This window comes from Dermacentor andersoni, chromosome 2 (assembly GCF_023375885.2).
Source record: "Dermacentor andersoni chromosome 2, qqDerAnde1_hic_scaffold, whole genome shotgun sequence".
Classification (NCBI taxonomy): domain Eukaryota; kingdom Metazoa; phylum Arthropoda; class Arachnida; order Ixodida; family Ixodidae; genus Dermacentor; species Dermacentor andersoni.
Genome location: NC_092815.1, coordinates 120341245 through 120362820, shown reverse-complemented (window position 1 = coordinate 120362820; position 21576 = coordinate 120341245). Strand labels below are relative to the sequence as shown.

Genomic DNA, 21576 nt, shown 5'->3' with positions numbered 1-21576 from the left:
TTTCGACGACAAAATTCAGGGGTGTGATCATTATGCGAGTAAATACAGCATTAAACTAGGCCTAATACACCTTGGTCAAAACATTAGCCTTGTGGTACATTTGTGATTCCTTTACAGACACACGATTGCATTTATTCGGACTACAATGTAAATTTGTTGCCTCTCTCTTTTACGATGGCATGACCATGGGGTTGCTCAGTGCAACAGTGCGACAGAGTCTGCCTGTCTCATCGCTTGAATATCGCATATGTGTGGTTGTCGCTTTGTGCTTTCTTGTACCAGTAGCAGGTTAGGGCATTCACTGTTCGAAAGGTTTGACTTATTGCAAATATATAAACTCCAGTGTAACATTGACGAAAGGTGTGAAACAGTAATGTGACACCAAAAGCGTATATGTAACAAGGTGACAAAAAAATAATGTGTTCTCATACCGTTACTTCATTAGTGCATCGACATAGTAAACCAGAACTGCACACACATGACGAGAAATATGCATTTTGAGGTATTTGGTTTGTTCTTAGTACTGGTGCCTTTATTTTGAATAAATGTTTTTTTTTCTTTTCATTGCCTTAGGGCCACGACATTCAGAGCTTTGACCTGGACGTATTGCTTCATCGCATGCTTACGCTCAAGATTTCAAACTGGTCCCGCCTTGGGCGGTTGAAGCGTGGAAATGCTGGTGCCCTGGTGAGATTAAAAACAGTTTTGTTCCGCTTACTTCTTCTAAATATTTCCCACAAGAGGTACTGAGAAAAAGTGGAAAAGTACATTATGCATGAAAAAAAAAAAAAAAACGAATTATATACAGTTGAGTCTGTATATGTCGAACCCACATATAATGAATTATTGTGTAGAACAAACAGCTGTAAAATTCCCTTGATAATGTCTGTATAAAATTTTTATTTTATATGTCGAATTACCTATATATCGAACTTTTTTGTGATTCCCTTCAGATACGATATATCCGGGCTCGACTGCATATCAACTCATGTCCCCGGGCATCGATCATGAAGCTGCGACATACTAATACCAGTTAATCATGACATTGTGAAAAGGCATAATTTTACAAGAGCAATGCAGTTCTTCTTTTCTTTTATCCTCTCTTCCTTATGCTTAATATCTTATGCCTAACATTTTTATGCTTTAATAGCACAGATTTTAATGGAGACTGCTCGATGCTAGTTAATCATTTATCAATAGAAAAGGATAATATATATTGCATTGTAATGTATTCAAAGGCTCACCCTGGCAGCTTTTAGGAGCTTTGCCTGCTCAAACACAACTAAAATACGTAAAATTACCAGGAATTCTGTGACGGCACACCGGCATCATGAGTGTGGTGGTCTGGGCATCAAATTCAAGGACTACTCTATCAATCTAAATGGACCTGATGTGCTTCTTTAGTGCTCATTTAAAAATGCCCAATAAAGTTGCCTTCTAATTTGAAATTACTTTATGCTACCATTTGCTCCATGCTTACAAAGTGACTGTGCAGTCGGCATCTTCTGTGGTTCGACTACTTATGTGGCATTATGGCCATAGACCCTCGAGTGCTACGTTTTGCAGCTGTAAAGGAGCCAGTAGCCAACAGGCTTGTGAATTGCGTGCAGGGCAAGACAGCCGACAAGCAGATTACACCTGGTCGCCTTGTGTGCGATGCCAAGGTGTCTGCCAGAGAGCTGGTGCAGTGTAAGAGTTACGACCTGTCTGAGTTGGTCAGGACACTGTTACATAAGGAGCATGTGCCCCTCACTGCAGAGCAAGTCCTGGACATGTACAGGTACGTTTTTGTGACCGACACTTTGACAAAAGGGTGACATGTTTTATTTATTTATTTATTTCAAGTACCTGCAGCGCCCGAAGGCATTATTGCAGGGGGGAATATACAGTGTACATAAGCTCGACAAAATACAGAACTGGTCAACCAAAAAATAACACAACAATAGAAAAATTCACGCTACTATATGCTCAGCAGAAATGCTCTGAATGATGCTTCAGTGTGACAATCAGCAATTTCCTGCGGTAGCTGATTCCACTGTGATATTGTGTGTGGAAAAAATGAATGCTTGAAGACGTTTGTTCTACAAATGAGTTCTCTTATTTTTAAATAGTGGTCACTTCTGTGAGATAAGAAATGAGGAGGTAACAGGTAAGTTTCTCTATCTATTTTAACCAGGCCGAAATAAATTTTAAAAAGCATTTCCAACCTGATGTTTTTTCTGCGCGTGCTTAATAATTCCCACCCCAAGTTGTCCTTAAGTGCTGTAATACTAGAAGTAAAGTCATAGTTATTACAGACAAAACGGGCTGCGCGGTTTTGTACATGTTCGAGCATATTAGACAGAGTTTTGGTTTGCGGGTCCCAGGCCATGCAGGCATACTCTAATATGGGTCTTACGTTCGAAAAATAAAGTAGTTCTTTAATTCTGGGAGGAGCTAGCCGGAAGTTACGTTTAACAAAATTTAGCATTTTACAGGCTTTCGCTGTAACATATTCAGCGTGCTTAGTCCAAGTTAAATTCGATGATAAATAAACACCAAGATACTTATACTGAGTTACTCGCAATAGCTGGACATTGTCTAATGTATAATGAAATAGATGTGGATTTTGTTTACGTGTAAAGGACACGTACTGACACTTACTGGGGTTTAAAGACATTTGCCACCTAACACACCAGCGTGTTATACAGTCCAAATTGCGCTGCAAACACTCGTGGTCAGTGGCAGACCTAATGCAGTGATAAATCACACAATCATCCGCATACAGACGCACTTTGCATGACACAACCTGAGCAATGTCATTGATGTAGGCCAAAAACAGCAATGGCCCTAAAACAGATCCCTGGGGAACTCCCGATGTAACATCAACAAAATCAGATTGTGAGCCATTAACTACAACACGTTGCATGCGTTCTTGTAGATAACATTTAATCCAATCAAGCAATGAAGGAGAGATACCGAGGGATGATAGCTTATACAACAGTAAAACATGGGGAACAGAATCAAATGCCTTTCTAAAATCTAGAAATATACAGTCAGTCTGTATACCGAGATCGAATGAATGAAAAAGATCGTGGCTGAATTCTAGGAGCTGGGTCGAACAAGAACGACCAGACCTAATACCATGCTGATATTTACTAAAAAAATTATTGTTTTCTAGATGTTTTATTAGCGAACTGTATACAATGTGCTCCAGTGTTTTACTACACACACTAGTTAGAGTAATTGGCCTGTAGTTGGAGACAATATTTTTTTTGGGCCACTTTTATGGATTGGTACCACGTTTGCAACTTTCCACTCCTTAGGTAAACAAGAAGTACTTAACGATTTCTCAAAAATAATAACCAGATAGTGGGCGATTGTCTCAGAACAAGCCTTTAACACATAAGAAGGTATACCATCAGGACCACTTGCAGAAGAAACATTTATATTGCCAAGTAACTTAAGTATACCACCATGTGTCACGACCAGTTCCGGCATAGGTTCAAACACATTGTCGGGAATAGGCGGTAATTCATTCTGGCAGGGAGTTGTGAAAGATGATTGGAAATAAAGATTGAAGCAAGAAGCTTTATCGACATCATTAGTAAGAAGTACACTACCGTTTTTTAAGGTCGGGATGCCAACTGATTCTTTGCTAATCGTTTTCAAACACTTCCACATTTCTTTCGGGTTATTTTGCAACTTTGGGCCCAATGCTAAGAAGTATTCTTCCTTAGCAACCTTGTTTTTTACTTTTATATCTTTTCCAAGGGTTTTTAGCAATACAAATACAGAAGGGTTACGCTGCTTTCTATAAACATTCAGAAGGCGATGTCTCTTTTTAATCAATTGCTTGACTTCCCGAGTTACCCAAGGCTTACCACTACGATTTTTTGCAGACAAATGTTTCCATGGAACATGTGTGTCAACCAGGTGCTTTAGTGTGGAGGAAAATGTATCCCATAGGGTATTGCAATCTGCGGACTGAGCTAAATGACTGAATTCCTGCAGAAATATAGCAAGATCATTAGACAATGAAACATAATTGCCTTTCTCAAAAAAGTATACCTTCCTTGGGTGATCATGTGCACATGAGAAGGGGACAATCTGCACATGCGCCACAATGCAGTCATGGTCACTAATACCGGGAATTACGTCGTTATCAGACACAAGCAATGGCTGGTTTAAAAAAAGCAGATCTAAGACAGAAGAGCTATTCGGACCATACCTAGTAGGTTCAGTAACAAACTGATAAATGTCATTGGTAACTATTGCCTCGCGAAATGCTATAGACAGAGCGGAAGAATTAGCAAGGACAGGCTTATAGTGAACCCACCTCACGTCAGGCATGTTGAAATCACCACCAACAATATAGTCATTATTTATTGTAGAAAGAAACTCGGATAGGGTTGTGAAGGTCTCAGGCGATGAGGAAGCGGGGGAACGGTAAAAGGAGCCAACTGTCAGTAATTGCCCAGTTTCAAATCGGATATTGCACCAAACTGACTCAGGACAATCAGTTCGGATTAACACGGGAGATGATTGCAAGCACGAGTCAACAAGTAGAAAGATACCACCGCCATGTGCATTGCGATCGGAACGGTAGACGTGAAAACCAGGCGGAAATACTTCGGAACTACCAACAGCTTCGTCGAGCCAAGACTCCGTACCTATAATCACGTGGGGTTTTACTGAAGAGGTAAGAGTAGCAAATTCATCAGTTTTGTTTTTTACACTTCTGCAGTTCACGACTAAAATGGTAAGCTCTGAAATTGGATGAGCGGAAAGTCCCGTGCGCACACATTGCTTTGAGGACTTATTGTTCGGGTACCGCCCCTTCTGCTACTTTTTCAATTCAACAACAATATCCTGAGTTCCATCATAAACGTAGCACTTCTTATCAATGAGTAGCTTATCGTATCGAAGTTTGAAAGAGCAATTCAATGTTTTTGCATAACTTACAAGTTTAGATCGTGCAAGCCTGACGTCAGGGCTGAGATCCTCACGGATCGCAAAGTTAGTACCCTTGAGCCTGATACCACGAGATAGGATACGTTCCTTATCCTTGAAGTTAACAAACCTTATAATGATAGGTCTGTTTTTGCTTCCGTGGGATTTACCAAGCCGGTGAGCACGCTCTACACTTTCTGGGGTAATCTGTTCATCCAGTTGCGTTTCGAAGAAAGACAGTACTTTTTCCTCCGATACAGACCATGTCTCATCGGTTGAATCATCCAGGCCAAAAATAATGAGGTTGTTTCTTCTGGATCTGTTGCTCTCGCTATCAAGTGACGCCCTAAGCTTCATCATATCATGACGAAGGGTGTCGAGAGCGCACGGAGCTGAGGCTGCATTGAGCGTATCAATCTGTTTGAGAGAACGCATATCAGTTTCCAGAAGATTCACCCTGCTAAGAAGGGCCTGGACTGACGTATTCAGCACATTTTGTTGTTCTTTAACAACTTGTATTTCTTGAAGAAACCTCGCCTGATTCGTTTCCAAGCCTTTAACAACTTCAAAAATTTCCGTGATTTTGGCACTGTCAGAACCTGTAGGTGCAGCATTGGTTCTAGGGCCAGGGTTACTCTCGATATCTCCCGAGAGCATTAACAGAACACTCGATACAGCATCCATAGCAGAAACCAACCCTACAAGGCACTTTCGCAAAACATATAGAAAGTTGGTGGGGCACGACACCGCTACTGTACAACGATTAGAACTACGATAACATTTAGCAGGTTGTAAGTAACTGACCTGTGCGTAGAACGGGTGTGAGAACATAGCCAGAGCAATGTCGTGCCCCGGACGCTCAGCTGACAAGTGCTGCTTATATATCCGCCCCTCGGATCGCGTGACGCTGGAAGGCTTTGGTTGCCAGGTGAGAGCAGATGTCGCAGTCAGTCTTGGATGCTGGCACGGAATTGGCTGGGAGCGGTGAAACTCAGCCAGCACATCGTCATCGATGAAGCTCGTCGAAGGCCGCACCAGAGGCAAGGGAATGCCCGGCGTAGCGAAGCCCCCGAAGGAAGCTTTCAGGAGGGACAGCGCCAAGACCTGTGCGTAGAACGGGTGTGAGAACATAGCCAGAGCAATGTCGTGCCCCGGACGCTCAGCTGACAAGTGCTGCTTATATATCCGCCCCTCGGATCGCGTGACGCTGGAAGGCTTTGGTTGCCAGGTGAGAGCAGATGTCGCAGTCAGTCTTGGATGCTGGCACGGAATTGGCTGGGAGCGGTGAAACTCAGCCAGCACATCGTCATCGATGAAGCTCGTCGAAGGCCGCACCAGAGGCAAGGGAGTAATGAGTAACCTCATTTACTGAAGGACCTATGATCTAGGAAGGCAGCCAAAAATATTTCCTAATGTATGTGACAGTAATGCATTTCTTTGAATTCCAATTGCTAATTCTTTAGATGCTAACCCTACATAGGCCCAAGGCTGGCATACTAGGTTCGCAAATAATTACTAGGTTCACAAACATCATCTTGCACTGCAGCCAAACGACCGACTTTCCAGAGGCCCTATAATTCGGACAGCTTCACGGCGCCACCGCGTACCTCATAGAGTCAATGTATAAGAACGTCTGAAATTTCGGACGCAAGAACGCTTCGCCGTCTGACTTTACGGACTTCTTGCCGTGACTGCAGGTCTGAAACAGCATTAATCAAATCCACCATTGCCGCCGTTTTGATTACCTCGCCACCTTGAACTGGCGCCTTCGCACACAGATCCGCTGGCAGCCATAGCCACTACGGCGGCAAACGCTAGGCTGGTGCTTCGACGTTCGCTGTTAAGCTTCTTGCTGTTCAGCACCATATTTTTCATTGAAAGAATTTGCCACTGTCAGCAACGGCACCGCCTCCGCCTTTGTGGTCCTCGCAATTGGCTTCAAAGCTCGAAAAGCACGGCTCGTTGCAGAATGCCATGTCCCGAAAGTCAGCTTCGCCTCAATGCAGCATTGTCACGTGCTGAAGCAATACTCGAGAGTATTGCACTGAAGCATAATAAGCGTGTGAAGGGGCAATTGTCATGGGACACAGTATGTATTCCTGAATTGTACATGCGTCTGCCTGCCATCTCCTGTCACAGTACGAGCGCCAATATGCCTAATAAGTGTACTGGCAGGCCTTTTCGGATGTGCCTGTGGTGCTTTAAGCCCTTAAGGGCAGTAAAAGTCACGCATTCATTTTTTCGAACTGCCTGGTTTTTCTGACGTTTTTGCAGCCCCTAGGTAGTCCGAAAAATCTGGCTTTGACTGTAAAACTGACCAAGAGGATCCTTCAAATGGTCCGTGGGACGAATGCACGGTGGAAGGAGGACTTGAACAGAAAGTACTTATGCATTGAGGAATGAACAGGAAAGGAAGCGTGCCGCCGTTTCTTTCAAGGAGCTTGAGTGTTGACTGACGCCAAGATGGGGGGGGGGGGGCAGGTTTCCCTCATCCAAAGCAAAATAGTCTTTAAAGCAGTGAAACACAACACTGAGGCGTTATGCGCGGGATGAGAGTATGTCAGGACAGTTGAGGCTGACCCACCAGCTGTTGAGAGAGAATCTCACTTGCGACAAAGTTAGGGCCTCGTACCAATGAGCTTGCTATCAGTTGGTAGAAATAGCTCACATCCCCTTAGGTCAAGCTGTCCTCATTTCTGGACACGGCTTATTTTTTCCATTTCTGTGCAGTGGTAGCAAGGAATAGAGCACAAACATTAAGCCTATTGAACATTCGGATAACCTAATTACTTCCATTTTTACTTTAAAGTGATATGTATCATTACAGAGTACTGCTTTGGCGAAGGCACTACCGTGTTTTACGTGACGTTTGATGTGGAGCATGTTGGCAGCAACCTCGAAATATATACATATTTTTCTTTCTTGAAATGCTTGAAGCCAATGAATAACCTGTGCATGTAATTTGAGCAGGGGTTTTAATCATTTTTATGAAGAAACATAGTATGACTGACTTTAAATTATTGAAATATTTAGTTACTCTGTAATTACAATGACTCATAATAAAATGCTATAATAGTAATTTTGTTCCTTTCAGTGGAGTCTCAAGGAACATCTTTGTTTCACGCGGGTATCGACAGTCATTCATAATTCATGACTGAAGGGGATATTCGAAAATATTTATTTCCACATGGATCTCCTTTTTATTTGTATTTGATAATGTTCAATTAGATTAGCAATGAGTCTTACTAACTTTTTCTGAGTTTTTTTTTTCTGTGCACTTTACTAAACCCTCCATTCTGATTTCTTTTTGAATAAAATAAATGCTACTCCTTACTGTTCAAACTGGAAAAAGTAGTTTTGTTTATCTTTTAGCATGACTACAAGAGAGTGACAGCATTGGGCAACAAGGTGTCAGCCTGTCTTGACATAAAACAAGGTTCTGTGTCAGTCAGGGAATTTCGCAGAGCCGCTAAGGGAAAGCCTGGAAAACTCAGGGAATTTGGAAATGTAAACTTGGTAGACACCCTGAGGTGCCCATTGTGCCATCAAAGCGATAAGCTTGCAGATGCATCACACTTGCTGTGGTTTTGTCCAGCTACTACAACCATTTGGCATTGTCAATAATTGCCATACAATGAAGACTGCCTGCAGCCATGGTTAAGCAGCACTTCACATCCCACAATATCACGTTTAGAAGGCCGTTTTAGACTGCCAGCTGTGAAGAAATGAGCATGGGGATGTTGTATCACCCTCCCAGTATCACCCTCTCAGTGATGACATTTAGACGCTCCGGGACGTCGCTTCTGCAGCCAGGGAATTACGCTACACGCATGTGGTATTTGATTGTATGAACGAGGCGCGTGGCCGCCATCACTCGAGAAAAGAGGAGGAAGAACTCTCTCTGGCTCTCGAGCTGTCGGCTGAACTGGCCAGCGCTGCATTATCCCTTGTAAATATATTTTGTAAATAGTCTCCAGTTTTAATCCTTTGTTCGCGTAACATTATAGAGTGATAAGTGTTGCTCTTTTGTACCCTTTAACCCTTTCAGTATCACTGACGTACTCCTACGTTTTCGTGTTTCTGTCCTGCCATGTCACTGACCTTCCGTGTGTTCTCTGCACAGTCATATACGCACAGTAACACAAAGTTGGCGAGCTGCAGAGTAGTTCCACCATCTGTTATTTCTAGAAGCATATTTTCTTGTCCCTGCTTTTGCTCAGTGTGTGTGTGTGTGTGTGTGTGTGTGTGTGTGTGTGTGTGTGTGTGTGTGTGTGTATGTTTTGATATACATATATATATAGCAAGCTGCAGAACATTCCCGTTAGTGGGCATGGCTGCGCTGCACAGAGCATGCATCCACAGATGGAAAGGGTGTCTCTTGGACTTTGCACAACACTACCATGGCAATTTTATATCCAAATAATTGTGCCAAAATGCAAGGCCGCCACTCTTACGTATTTCTGCCATCTGTCGTGTATAGAAAATCTTATTTAAGCTTGACATGGTGGCGCTATAACAACAGCGTGCGCATCAAAATGAAACTAGAAAAGGTTGATGCTGCCTGGCTTCTGAATGTGAAGAGAACATTTATTTGATCATACTTTCCAAAGAAGGAAAGGAAATGGAAGAAGGTCATTGTATTTCTTTCTCACTCTCTAGAGATTCTGGCCAGTTGTTAAAACTAGTGAAGCTGACCATGATGGATGCCGACTACTGCCTGCATGTCATTAGCGAGCTGAATGCAATTCCCTTGGCATTGCAAATAACAAACATTGCTGGAAATATCATGGTAAGTATAATAAATGAATGCTGCTTTAATATTATTGCAACTTTTTGCTCTTGTGATTTCCACCTTCTATTGTTGCTTGGATTGCATGTGCTAGAGAAAAGCAAATTCTGTTATGCACATTTGTCATACTTACTAAACTTTAAGTATGCTGTTTTCAAATTGAAACGAAGTTTTCTTAGCTTCCTTGGGTGCCAAAGAAAGGTTTCTTTTTTATGCCTTTAACAATAACAGGGTTGATGATAACATTTCTAATTATGGTAAATTTTATAATCACAGCATTTTAAGTGCTTTACTTATCTTCATGCTGTTCCAGGAACATAGGTATTGTAAATTTACATGCCACCAACAAAAATAACCGTCGCACATTTGTCATTTCATTGTTACCTATAGGGAAGCAGGATTGCAGCAAATTGTCACCATTACGTTGTCTTTAGACCTTGCATCTGTTTCCCTCTATTTGCCATGCCTCTTTCTTTGTCTTCTTCATAATGGGACTTTTGCTGCCTGCAAATGTTGGTTCTAGCAACTAGAATTTTGAGAAAGCTGAATCACAACATAGGTATACGGAGTTGCCGATCGGTAATTCTGACTTGACGGGTACTGCCCAAAATTCTGATTAGTTGGCTGTCTGAAATACGAGATCCACCAGAAACTAAGTTACTTTACTCCAGAAGTGGCCAGAAAAAAAATTGTGCCGGAGTTTTTTATAATCACATTTGGGGACATATTCACTTTCGCTGGATGTCACGTGACTAGAGCAAAAAGCATCAGCATATACAAGCAACGGCATTCTTGGCACAGTTCCAAGCGTGCTGTCTTGTCTTGTCTTGATGTGGCTTATTGGTGAGTCCTGCGTTAGTCATGCGAAATATTGTAAAAGCGAAAGAACATATTCGAAAGTGATCATCGTAGAATACAGCCCAAGTATGTGCGCTGCTGGATGCGCACATGCTTGCCTTTAATGCTTGCCTGTTTCCTCTTGAAGTTGTATTCACTGTGTGAATGGTATTCTCTCCTGGTGTAATACACCTTTTGGCCTTTGGAGTTCTGGGAATTTAAATAAATAAATCAGATAGTGTGGCATTACATGTGATTATTTACAGCAGACATTACATTGCATTTCTTTGCACAATTTCGACTCTTTGCTTATAGTCAAAGACATTACTGGGAGGCCGATCACAAAGGAATGAATACCTTCTGCTGCACGCATTCAGCGATCGCAACTACATATGCCCTGACAAGGTGTTCAAAAAACAAGGTCCTAAGGTATGTCTATAGCTGTTTGTTGGAATGTGGTAAATACAGTGTGTGTAACAGGCTTTATAGATATTGCTTGGCTCTTGGTGCAAAGGTGCAAACTGCACTGGCGCTGGATGTCACAACCAGCTACTGGACATGTTGCAGAAAGTTTGAAGTTTATTGATTCCCGTGACAATAAAGGGAAAGGAATGTCAGAACGAAAAGCCACCGAAGATGGCTTCAAATTGTTCGGGTAGGGGTACAGAATTTATTGGATGTCTACTCAATTATTTGTTATAGTCAAACTTTGGTAGAATGAACACTGATATAACGAATTATGGGATAAAACTATGTAAATATAACACTTGATTGGCCACAATTCTTTTCAATTAGTGTACTGCCACTATAACAAAAGCAGTAATGAGGGATCTAATGCATTATCAATTACAGCAAAGGAAATTTGTGCCTGTGTCTAAAAATACTATACAAGTCAGCAGTGATAAGCCGAAAATTCTGCAAAAGTATTGAATTAGCTCCTCTTTACATTCAAATCATTAGACACAAGAAATACATATTTTGGCTACTAGTGTCACCAATGAGCAGAGAGGGCTCATCTCTAGAAAAAGCTTATCTTGGCCTGGCTTGGTTTGTATTACAACAGTGGCCGTCCATAGCCTTTTGTATCTTATTGTTTACATTCATAACTCTATTGTACTACCCTAACTGCTTACTTGTAAGCAACAGTTCTTGTATGTTGTTTTAGAAGAAATATTCAATACAATCGACTTCCATTTTTTTATCCTGACGGGACAGACGAAACTGTTAGTTATCTGGTGGGTTGAAGTAAACAAAAGGCAGAAAAAAACACCTCAACACGCTGTTAATTCACTTAGCAATATTGGCTGTAAAGTTAGCTTCGCCGCAATACAGCATTGTTATGCAGTGGCGCATACCAAACAGGGAAAAGTGCCATCATTACAGTACATAGCTTGTGTTCCTTCATTTACACTCGCACATGTGCTGTCTTCGGTCACAGTATGTGCACCTAGATGCCTAATAAGTTTACTGAGTGAAATGAGTTTTTGAGTGATATCTTGAGAACATATTATGAAATTGTATCGAGCAGAATTTTTCTTCCTCAAATTTTCTGAAGAGCCTGGGGAAATTAAAAAACATGGTAGAAGGCTTGCTAAGTATTGACTGCATAGATAAATGCGTGCTGGAAGTCGTGACATTCTTGCTTTCTTTTTTTCGCAACACAAATTTTTTGGAGTGCCATTTTTTTATGTTACCTTCACATCAAGCACACTTTCGGGATAGACGAATAGCCATATCGTAAACTTACAAAGGGTCAAGATAAGAAAGCGATAATCTCACGACCTGCAGTGTAGCCCACGGAACATGACAAAAAGAAACGGAGTTAAAATATGTTAAACAGTAACAAAGAAATCAGCTCCAGCAATTGAGCAGAAAGGCAAAAAAAAAAAAGTTTTGAAAAAACGGATCTCAAAGTTTCCCCTTCTCTTCAGTTCTCTGAAAGGCGCCAAATTTGTAATCTTTCGGGCATTTTGTGAAGTAGGGCTTCTGGTACGTGTGGCCTCTAGTCTGGTGTGCCTTCATCCCCCCCCATTTTTTTGTATGGCATTTTTTGCTGCTGCTCTACAAAGAGCATAGTGCCTGGGTTTCAAACTGAGGTTCAGAACTCTGCGTGGGCATGAATATAGTTTCAGTGTTGTACCTGCAGGCTGCCTGATTGATAGCAGTCTCCAGCACAATCAGTGAGGCATTTTTTTCTTTCGGTAGAATTGACCTTGTTACTGAATGAAGGCTATGAGTGTCAGTAGCCTTCCAAGTCATCTTCACCTGACAATGGCTGTGGAACTTACGATCAGAGAGCCAGTGATAGATATGCAGCTGCTCGGTGCTTTCCAGAATTGTACTTTTGTATGATGCCTCGATCACTTCTGAAGCCAGGTGTCTGTGCCAGCCCAAGGGGCCTAGTGAACAGAGCTCATGATGAGGTTCTCTTTATGAAGGGGTGGTATGATAGATATTGTTATGAGGTATCGTGACAATATGATAATAGAGTGAATGCGCGATATGCTTGGTTACGTGTCCAAGGTGCCGACGTGCGAAATGCCTAGCCGCAAATACAAGGAGTCGACGCTCAATGTGCTTAGTCGCACAGTTCAAGGTGTCGAAGCGCGAAATACCTAGCCGCACAGTCCGAGGTGCCAACGCACGAAATGCCTAGACGCGGGCTCGAGGAGTCGACACTCAATGCACCTATTCGTGCAGTCCGAGGTGCCGACGCGCAAAATGCTTAGACGAGGGCTCGAGGAATCGATGTTGATGTACTTAGTCGCGCAGTCAGAGGCGCCACTGCACAAAATGCTTAATCGAGGGCCCGAGATGTCCGTGCGCGATGTGCTTGGTCACGAATTACAAAACACCAAGTGCTGAAAGGTCTAGCCGCATGTCCGAGGATTCCGCTTGCGAATCTTGGTCGCGAAGTTTGCACCGCCGATGCTCGGAATGCTTAGCCGCGGGTCTTAGACATCCACAGACATAGGGATCGGCCACCCTACTGCGATGTCCGCGTAGCACCCATTCTGACACGTCGAGATTGCGGCGAGTGGAGACTTCCAGGCTCGCGAGGTGCAAAGAGCCAAGCAGACGACGCGAGCACCGGACCAGTGGCGAACCGCGCTGGAGTCCCGTGACGGGCGCGACCCATCGCAGACTCCGGCATGACCTTCAGTCATTTGCGTTTTGTGTGCTTGTTTCTGTACGGAGGAGATAGCTGAAGGGGCAAATTTGAAGGCAGAGAAATGCTCTTTCCAACGAGACCAAGATGGCGGCACTCGGTTGCGCCGTTCCAGAGATATTGCCACATCCTCTATGGTCGCCGCGGGTATGTGTCAGACGATGAAAACGACGCTGAGGTAGCGCGCGAGTAGAAAAAAACAGAGACGACAACGACGTCGCGTTGACTGCGCTGATAAAGTGCTCTTACACGTCCTCGACACCGGCTTTCCCATCTCCTACTAGACTTTGACACTGGTGGAGGTGCTGGGTAGGATTGCCTCATGATCGGCACCCCTTCGCAGAGCCATACATCGAACACGGAATCACCTGCGTTCGTCGAAACTCCTGTTCACCGGTACAGTTGCCGCCTGCTAGGCCTGACGCCCGAGTTCAACCCTTTGCAGGACCCTGCAGGAACGCGTCTACCTACTTCAGCCATGGCTACTGCAACTCCATCGCAGGTGACCTTACAGAATCCTAAGATCCCAGAAAATTTCCATGGTGACGCTTTTGAAGATGCCCAAGATTGGCTGGAGCAATTTGAGCGTGTCGCCAGTTATAATGACTGAGGCTCCCAGCAAAGGCTGGCTAATGTCTATTTTGCGCTTCAAGACAGTGCGCGGACGTGGTTTGTGAACCGGGAGAGAAGTTTGACCACATGGGATGCCTTCCGCACCCAGCTGCTAGACACATTCACTAGTAGCGACAGAAGAGACAACGCGCAGCGCCTGCTCGAATCCCGTATTCAAAAACCAAACGAGAGCGTTGCCATGTTTGCAGAAGATATGACCCGCCTTTTCCGCAGAGCAGACCCTGAGATGGCCGAAGAAAAGAAGTTACGCTATCTCTTGCGCGGAGTGAAGGAGGAACTGTTTGCCGGACTCGTGAGGAACCCGCCAACGACAATGGCCGAATTCACCAAGGAGGCTACCGCTATAGAGCGGGCACTACAGCAGTGGTACCGCCAATATGATCGCAAGAACTCACCGGTGAATGCTTCAATTCTATCTGAGAGCTGCGGCACGTCTCTGCGTGAAGTCATCCGAGAGATTGTGCGAGAGGAGATCCGGCAGCTCAGGATTTCTCCTATGGCACCAGTGGTGGCTTCTGTCACTGATATCGTTCGGGAGGAAGTTCGACAGGCCTTTTCGTCGCCCGACCGGCAGGCGGTGCCGCGACGATTAACCTACGCGGAAGCTGTCTGTCGTCCACCTCCCGCCACTTCGATGCTGCTGACACCGTCAACCACTACGACGCAGCCATCACCGCCACCTCCGACGCCCTATTTTCGACAGTCACAGCTGCTGCCACCTATGCCGTATCACCGCCAGCCGATCCCCAGCCAAGACTTGCGTCGATCGTGAAATGTTACATACAGACATGCCTGGATTGCCAGCGCCGCAAAGCCCTACCCGGCAAGCCGGCTGGACTGCTGCATCCTGTCCAGATACCGCAAGCGCCGTTCGAACAAATTGGCATGGACCTTTAGGTCCGTTTCCACTGTCTACTGCCGGAAATAGATGGATAATCGTCGTCACAGATTACCTTACTCGGTACGCCGAAACAGGTGCTATCCAACGTGGAACAGCAGCCGAAGCAGCGTGATTTTTCATCGAAGCCGTCGTTCTAAGGCATGGCACTCCCGCAGTGGTCATAACAGACAGAGGATCTGCGTTCACGGCTGCGCTTTTCGACACCGTTGTGCAACTAAGTGGTACCGCTCACCGAAAGGCCACGGCTTATCATCCCCAAACCTGACAGAACGTTTGAATAAGACTCTGGCAGACATGATGAGTATGTACGTCCAAGTCGTCCACAAGAACTGTGACAAGATATTACCATACATTACATTTGCGTATAATACGGCGCGCCAAGAAACAACACGCGCGACGCCTTTCAACCTCGTTTACGGCTGGGAAGTGACAACAATGTTGTACGCAATGCTGCCACACGAGTGCGGTGGCGACAAGACTGGGGCCGAGAAGTTTACGCAATGCGCCGAGGAAGCCAGGCAGCTTGCACGTTTCTGAATTCAAGAACAACAGGAATACGATGCCCGACGCTACAACAATCAGCACAGACCCGTCACATACAACGTCGGTGACCAGGTGTGGGTCTGGACTCCGATTTGTCGGCGGGGGCTGTCTGAGAAGCTCCTGCGAAGAAACTTCGTCCCGTATACAGTTCTGCGCCGCATCAGCGATGTGAATTATGAAGTTGTCCCCCACAGCCATAACTGCTCCAAATGCCGGCGGCACCTGCCCGGGGTTGTGCACGTGCTTCGTATGAAGCCATACTTTTCCACATGACCTCATCTTTGCACCGTCTGTGCCCAGCCTTCGGACGTTGGTGCATCGGGACAATGCCACCTGTTCAAAGGAGGGGCAAATGCCACATCCTCTATGGTAGCCGCGGGTATGTGCCAGGCGATGAAAATGACGCTGAGGTAGCGCGCGAGTAGAAAAAACAGAGAAGACAACGACGTCGCGTTGACTGCGCTGATAAAGTGCTCTTACACGTCCTCGACACCGGCTTTCCCGTCTCCTACTAGACTGACAATATTGTGGCTTAAAAAACGGTGTTCTTTCTTGATTTCCGCGAAATGTTTTGCCACCTTGGCTGATTAAACAAATATTTTAGTGCACTCCTACGTGGTTTATAGGGATGATATTTCAGAATCAGATAGAAAACGAGTTATAGCAACTGAAAATTGGATTTTCAAAAAATCAATTTTTTGGGCATTTTTCGCAATACGAAAAGCCGCGTCCCCCCTAAAGAGTATTAGATAGGCCCCTACTCTTTTCTTGGCCTAAATGTCCCCTCGACTTTTGGGTGTCTTTATTTTACCGCCGTCCTTTTCGCTAGCTTCCCCAAAACACATATGCTTTTTCTCCACTTCTTGGTTAATGGCACGCACACGTACACATAATTAAGGAACGCATACTAGGTCTCATATACGTAACATGCATGGTGGGCTGAGCGAGGGCTGAAATCGCAATGTCGAAACAGTTCTGAATGGGTGCCAGTATGCTTATTAGGCGTGTAAATTCTCGTAATTCGTAATGTGGCTAGAGAAGGCACGTGCGTGGCTGTATAATTACTGGTGAATTCCAATGGCAGATTCAGAGGACTTCCGGTAGTAGTTTTTCTGCTATGCAGAGCAAGCCTATTCCATTGGCAGATTGAGGGTGCCTCCCGTATCTTCCATTGGCGGACTGAGAGCGGCTCCGCCGCTAGATCCACTTTACGCAGCAGCGCTCTCCTCAGAAATTTACGGAGTCGACCGGAAGTCGCTTGATGGCAGGCCACCCACAGCCAACATATCGCTATGGCACGCGCGCCCGTGGACGCAAGTTGCGATCTCTTGGAAGAGATGAGTGGTGCTTTGCATCGTCAACTTGCGCTTTTACTGCTTGTGGAGAGCGATGATTCATCTAGCTCATGTTCCGAATCGACCAGCGGGGACTCGAGCGCCAAAGAAGCTTCGGAAGTGTATTGAAGCAAGCTTTCAACGTCATTTTCAGCCGCCAGCCAAGAGACAAAGTGGCGCGTCTCATCGACAACATCATTCGCCAGTATACGGATGAAGAAGTAACAACGGCTCCTTTTCGAAAGTTCGCATTTTAACAGCCTTTACAGTTGTTGATGAAATGCAGTTCCGAAGGCACTTCAGGCTGTCTTGCTGTGTTGCCAACGAACTGATCGTGGGCTTCACTGCGTATCCGATGTTTCTGACACAATAACGGTGGACAAGAGAAGTTGACTGGCATGCGGTGTGACTTCCATTAGAGCGCAGGAGGCTAAAAAAAACACGAAACTTCTAAACACAACACGCAAATGAGTTTAAGCCGAAAAGATCGAAAATGATGAAAACAACGAGGAATGCTGGGCGCTTTCATAAGCGGATGTGCGCTTATGCCCCTTGCCTGTTGCTCTAGCAGGAGTGCCAGTGTTTCGATCGCAGATTTCGTTCTGTTGCCCTCCACCATAGCGGAGTGCTCCAGCGCAGAGTTCGTCAGCCTCTCCGAGTCTGCCATTGGAATTCAGTATAAGAAACGTGTACTATGGCCCATGACAGTGGCCCATTCCTATTCTTGGTATGCTTCACCGCATAACATGGTTGTATTGCGGCGAAGCGGACCAGTCAAGTTCGAAATATCTGGTTATAGTCGGTTTTGATATTTAGGCTATAAACATGTATGGGCACCTGCCGGGACCTTCGGTCGAGATAAAATTAGCCGAAAAATCTATTTATGGAAGTCTGCTATATAATGAACCAAATTTTGCTTCAAATGCAGTTTTATTTATTGAAGCTTGACTATACATCGCACTGCTGATACAAAGGTGTTTAGTGTATTACTTCTCTAATATTACCACTTAACGATTTACGGTGTACAATGCCTTCAATTCTTATTGAATACCAGGGTTGCGGAGCTCAAGTCATTTTGGCCAATGAAGTAGGGATAATGGCATATTTAGAATAAAAACAGGTTGCAATAGTTTGTTATACCAGCCCAGTGGTACATTCATTTTAATTATTACCTTTCTTCACAAGGCACATACCCATGAGGAAGATGAGGAGGCTGAGCATACAACTGCTAGCAAGAAATCTAAAAAGGGCCCTTCCTATGCTGGTGGCCTGGTGCTTGAACCAAAGAAAGGTGAGTCCCGTAATCTTTTCCTTCTTTTTCTTTCTTCGTGTCTGTGATATTTATGCTTGCATGCATGCGCAAGTGCCTTCACGTAACAATATTATTTATTTGTGTGCAAGTACTGCTTTTAGTAGGGGTGTACGAATACTGAATAGTAGATATTGAATCAAATAAAAAGAAAACAAGCCAAATATTGAATTGAATACAGTATAAGCTCATTAACTCACTACTCGTTAATTCGAAATTTCGGATAATTCGAAGTAGTCGCCGCAGTCCGTCCAACAATGTATTGAAAGCAATATGTAACACATCCCGCTTATTGACACTGAAATCCGCACTGCCACCGATAATTCAAGCTCCGCATCATCGTGGATGGGGAGAGTGCAAGTGCGCGGGAGCACGCTGGCGTCACCGTTCGGGTCGCGCAGCTTTGTTTTTTCGATCAGTGGCAAGGATGGTAACACCGTCGCCGCGCACCGTGTTCTTTGTGTACGAGCGTGCGAGGGTGAGACGGCGAACGCAGCTCAATCTCGCGTGCACGAGAGGGGAAGGTGGGGCGGAGCGCGCCCTCTCTTGTCGCGCGCGAGGCAGGGGGGTGAGGCGAGGGAGGGACGGGGGGACGATCTTTGGCGGCTGCTGCTTACGGCGCGGCCATGTGGGCGCCGCATCTTGAAAGCGATCTGCGACGTGGCCAAAGAACGCGCCCGCGTGGGCCTCATCTTCAAAGCGATCTGCGATGTTTGCAGAGTGCGCGTAGTGCCAGTAGCTTCATATGCGATGTGCTTTCTACGTTTCGTTCGCGTTGAAGCGAGAGCTGTACGAACGTCAATTCGCTCGCTGCAACTGCTGTGTGTCCTCACTCCAGCGTTTTTCAGCGAGTTTCCGCGGTCATCGAGCGAGATGCATTCATGCTTACTTGTGCGCACGTGATACAGTGCTTGTTAATTTATTTAGTAAGCAAATGCTTACAAGTTTATACGGCCGATAAAACTATTATCCTTACTTCGTATAGCTATCTACTAATTCTCTATCGCAATCGATGCTTCACTTCTCGCGCGAGTCTGCGACATTTGATTTTCTCCGCCCCAGTCAGCGCGTTGAACCGCGCTGGCTGCCTGTGGTTACGTTGGCTGCGCCAGTGCTTCGAAGTACAGTCGCCGACTGATTTTCCGGACTCTGAAAATTCAGACATGCCCGATTATTCGGTCAGCTTTGCGGCACCGCCATTCTCCCCATAGACCATAATGTATAACAACTTCCGAAAGTTCGGACACCTTGCAACCTCTCGTCTGATTTTTCGGACACTCCTTGAGCCAACTCTATCGAGAGCACCATGCACCGACTCTGACCGGTGTATGGTTCGACTTGTTGAACGCCATTTTTGTTTTGAACGGAGCCTCCTTGCTGCCCCACGAAGTGGCGCTACTGGGAATCACCGCTCATCATCATCGTTCCTGCCTGGTTCGATAGAGTGGCTCTACAACAGTTCCGGTTTCAGCTTAGTAAGCCATGTCAAGACAATCCAGCAGCTGATTTGTTTCTTCGCGCACGACGCTGCGAGCAGGCCACGGTTTTCATTTGTGCGACTGGTGTCGGCACGGTGGTGTTTGCTTTGTGTGCTGTGTCGAGGTTTCAGTGATGCAACGCCGCATACGGAAACATCGCGTCAAGTGTCTAATGGCGCCGACAGTACCTGCGCGGACTGCGCTGGGGGAATGCTGGCAAGCGGGCGTTGGGAGGCCTAGGATTTGTCACCTTTCGATGTGCTCCCTACTGACGCCAAAAATGTTCTGCCGAGAAAAGAACCGCAATGCAACCACTGCTGTGCAGTGGTTGCATTGCGGTTCCGGACACCGTCTCATTTGACAGTTTCACAGGTGCTGGCACTGCTGTACTGACATGTGCAGAACTTGACGACGGCGAGATCATTCATCAGGTTTCTGTTGCACCGCCGGACGATGACTCTGAGTCTGAAGATGACGCACCATTTGCTACGCTGCCGTCGCATGCAGAGCGTGTACAAGCAGTGACTGTGCTTTCAGCCGCCCATAGTGACCGTACAACCCTCTCCGAGATTCAGGCTTATCTGATTGCGCGTAAACGGTACAGCGTGCTACGGCGCATTCACGATTTCTTCAAGCCTACTGCCGAGCCCTAATAAGTGCGTGGAAATAAATGATTTCATTTATTATTTGATAAAGGGCAGACACCTTTTCACTGTCAGGTTCAGTGTCGTTTACTAACTATCGAAGATACTAAGACCAGGCGGGCCACGGTAAGTTCGAACAGTATCTCCACTCCGTTCGTGTCTATTCACAGTCCATGCTAATGCGTCTGTAGTGGGACGGCTGGTGCACTGGTCACACAAGATTTTCATGGACAATGTTAAATCCAAAGCTAGTTTTCTGACCCATTACTCAAAGATACTAAAAGAGACCAATGTGCGTTTATGAACGGTGTTTGAGATGAGTAACCGCCTTGTAGTGTGTTGCAAAGATTGTGGCCAGTAACATTGGTGCCATCCCATGCACTCACTTTCATCGCCAGAGCAGCTAACTTTTCGACATTTGTGTAGCTGCTGTGAATCGATCAGCATCAATTGGGCACCAAGCCGTAACACTAGACACCCAACTGCTTAGGCAATGTGCCGTTGAAAAAAACTCACTGCTGGCCAATATGATCATTGGCTGCAAGCCGCCGCAGAAAAGTTGCCACTAATACATTCGTACAGTTGACTTATCGTAATCGGTCCTCAGGCAACACGTATGGGTTTGAGAGCCATTAAAGTGCCATTCAGGTCCACCGGTGACCAGCCTACAACTACCTCAAGCGTGCATGCAAGTTCATCTGTATGCCTGCGTGTAGACTGAAAGCTCCGCGAATTAACAAATTCATGCAGACATTTCAGTCCAGACTGCATGCATAAATCTGCATCTGTGAACAAACATATCTGATGCAATCTGCGTACCTTCTGTTGGCTACTACAGTCAAACCTCGATATATCGAACAATTTCTATATCACATGGAAAATCGCATGCATTTTTAATTCTTTATTTCGAACGGGGCCGGATGTAAAATGGATATATCGAACTCCGCCGCCCCAGACCAAGTGCGCTCTGTTGACAGGAGGCGAGCTTTCCCGCAACACTCTCGAAG

At 45.3% G+C, this 21576-nt stretch overlaps 1 protein-coding gene across 1 annotated transcript in view; it reads left to right on the top strand.

Moving 5' to 3' along the window:
• PolA1 (DNA polymerase alpha catalytic subunit) overlaps window positions 1-21576 on the top strand; it is a 153723-nt gene that overhangs the window by 64029 nt on the left and 68118 nt on the right. Inside the window, exons 18-22 of the mRNA XM_050188005.2 lie at window positions 574-687; window positions 1611-1780; window positions 9592-9721; window positions 10874-10987; window positions 18324-18429. Coding sequence (XP_050043962.1) covers window positions 574-687; window positions 1611-1780; window positions 9592-9721; window positions 10874-10987; window positions 18324-18429 — 634 coding nt within the window. The remainder of the gene's footprint in view (window positions 1-573; window positions 688-1610; window positions 1781-9591; window positions 9722-10873; window positions 10988-18323; window positions 18430-21576) is intronic.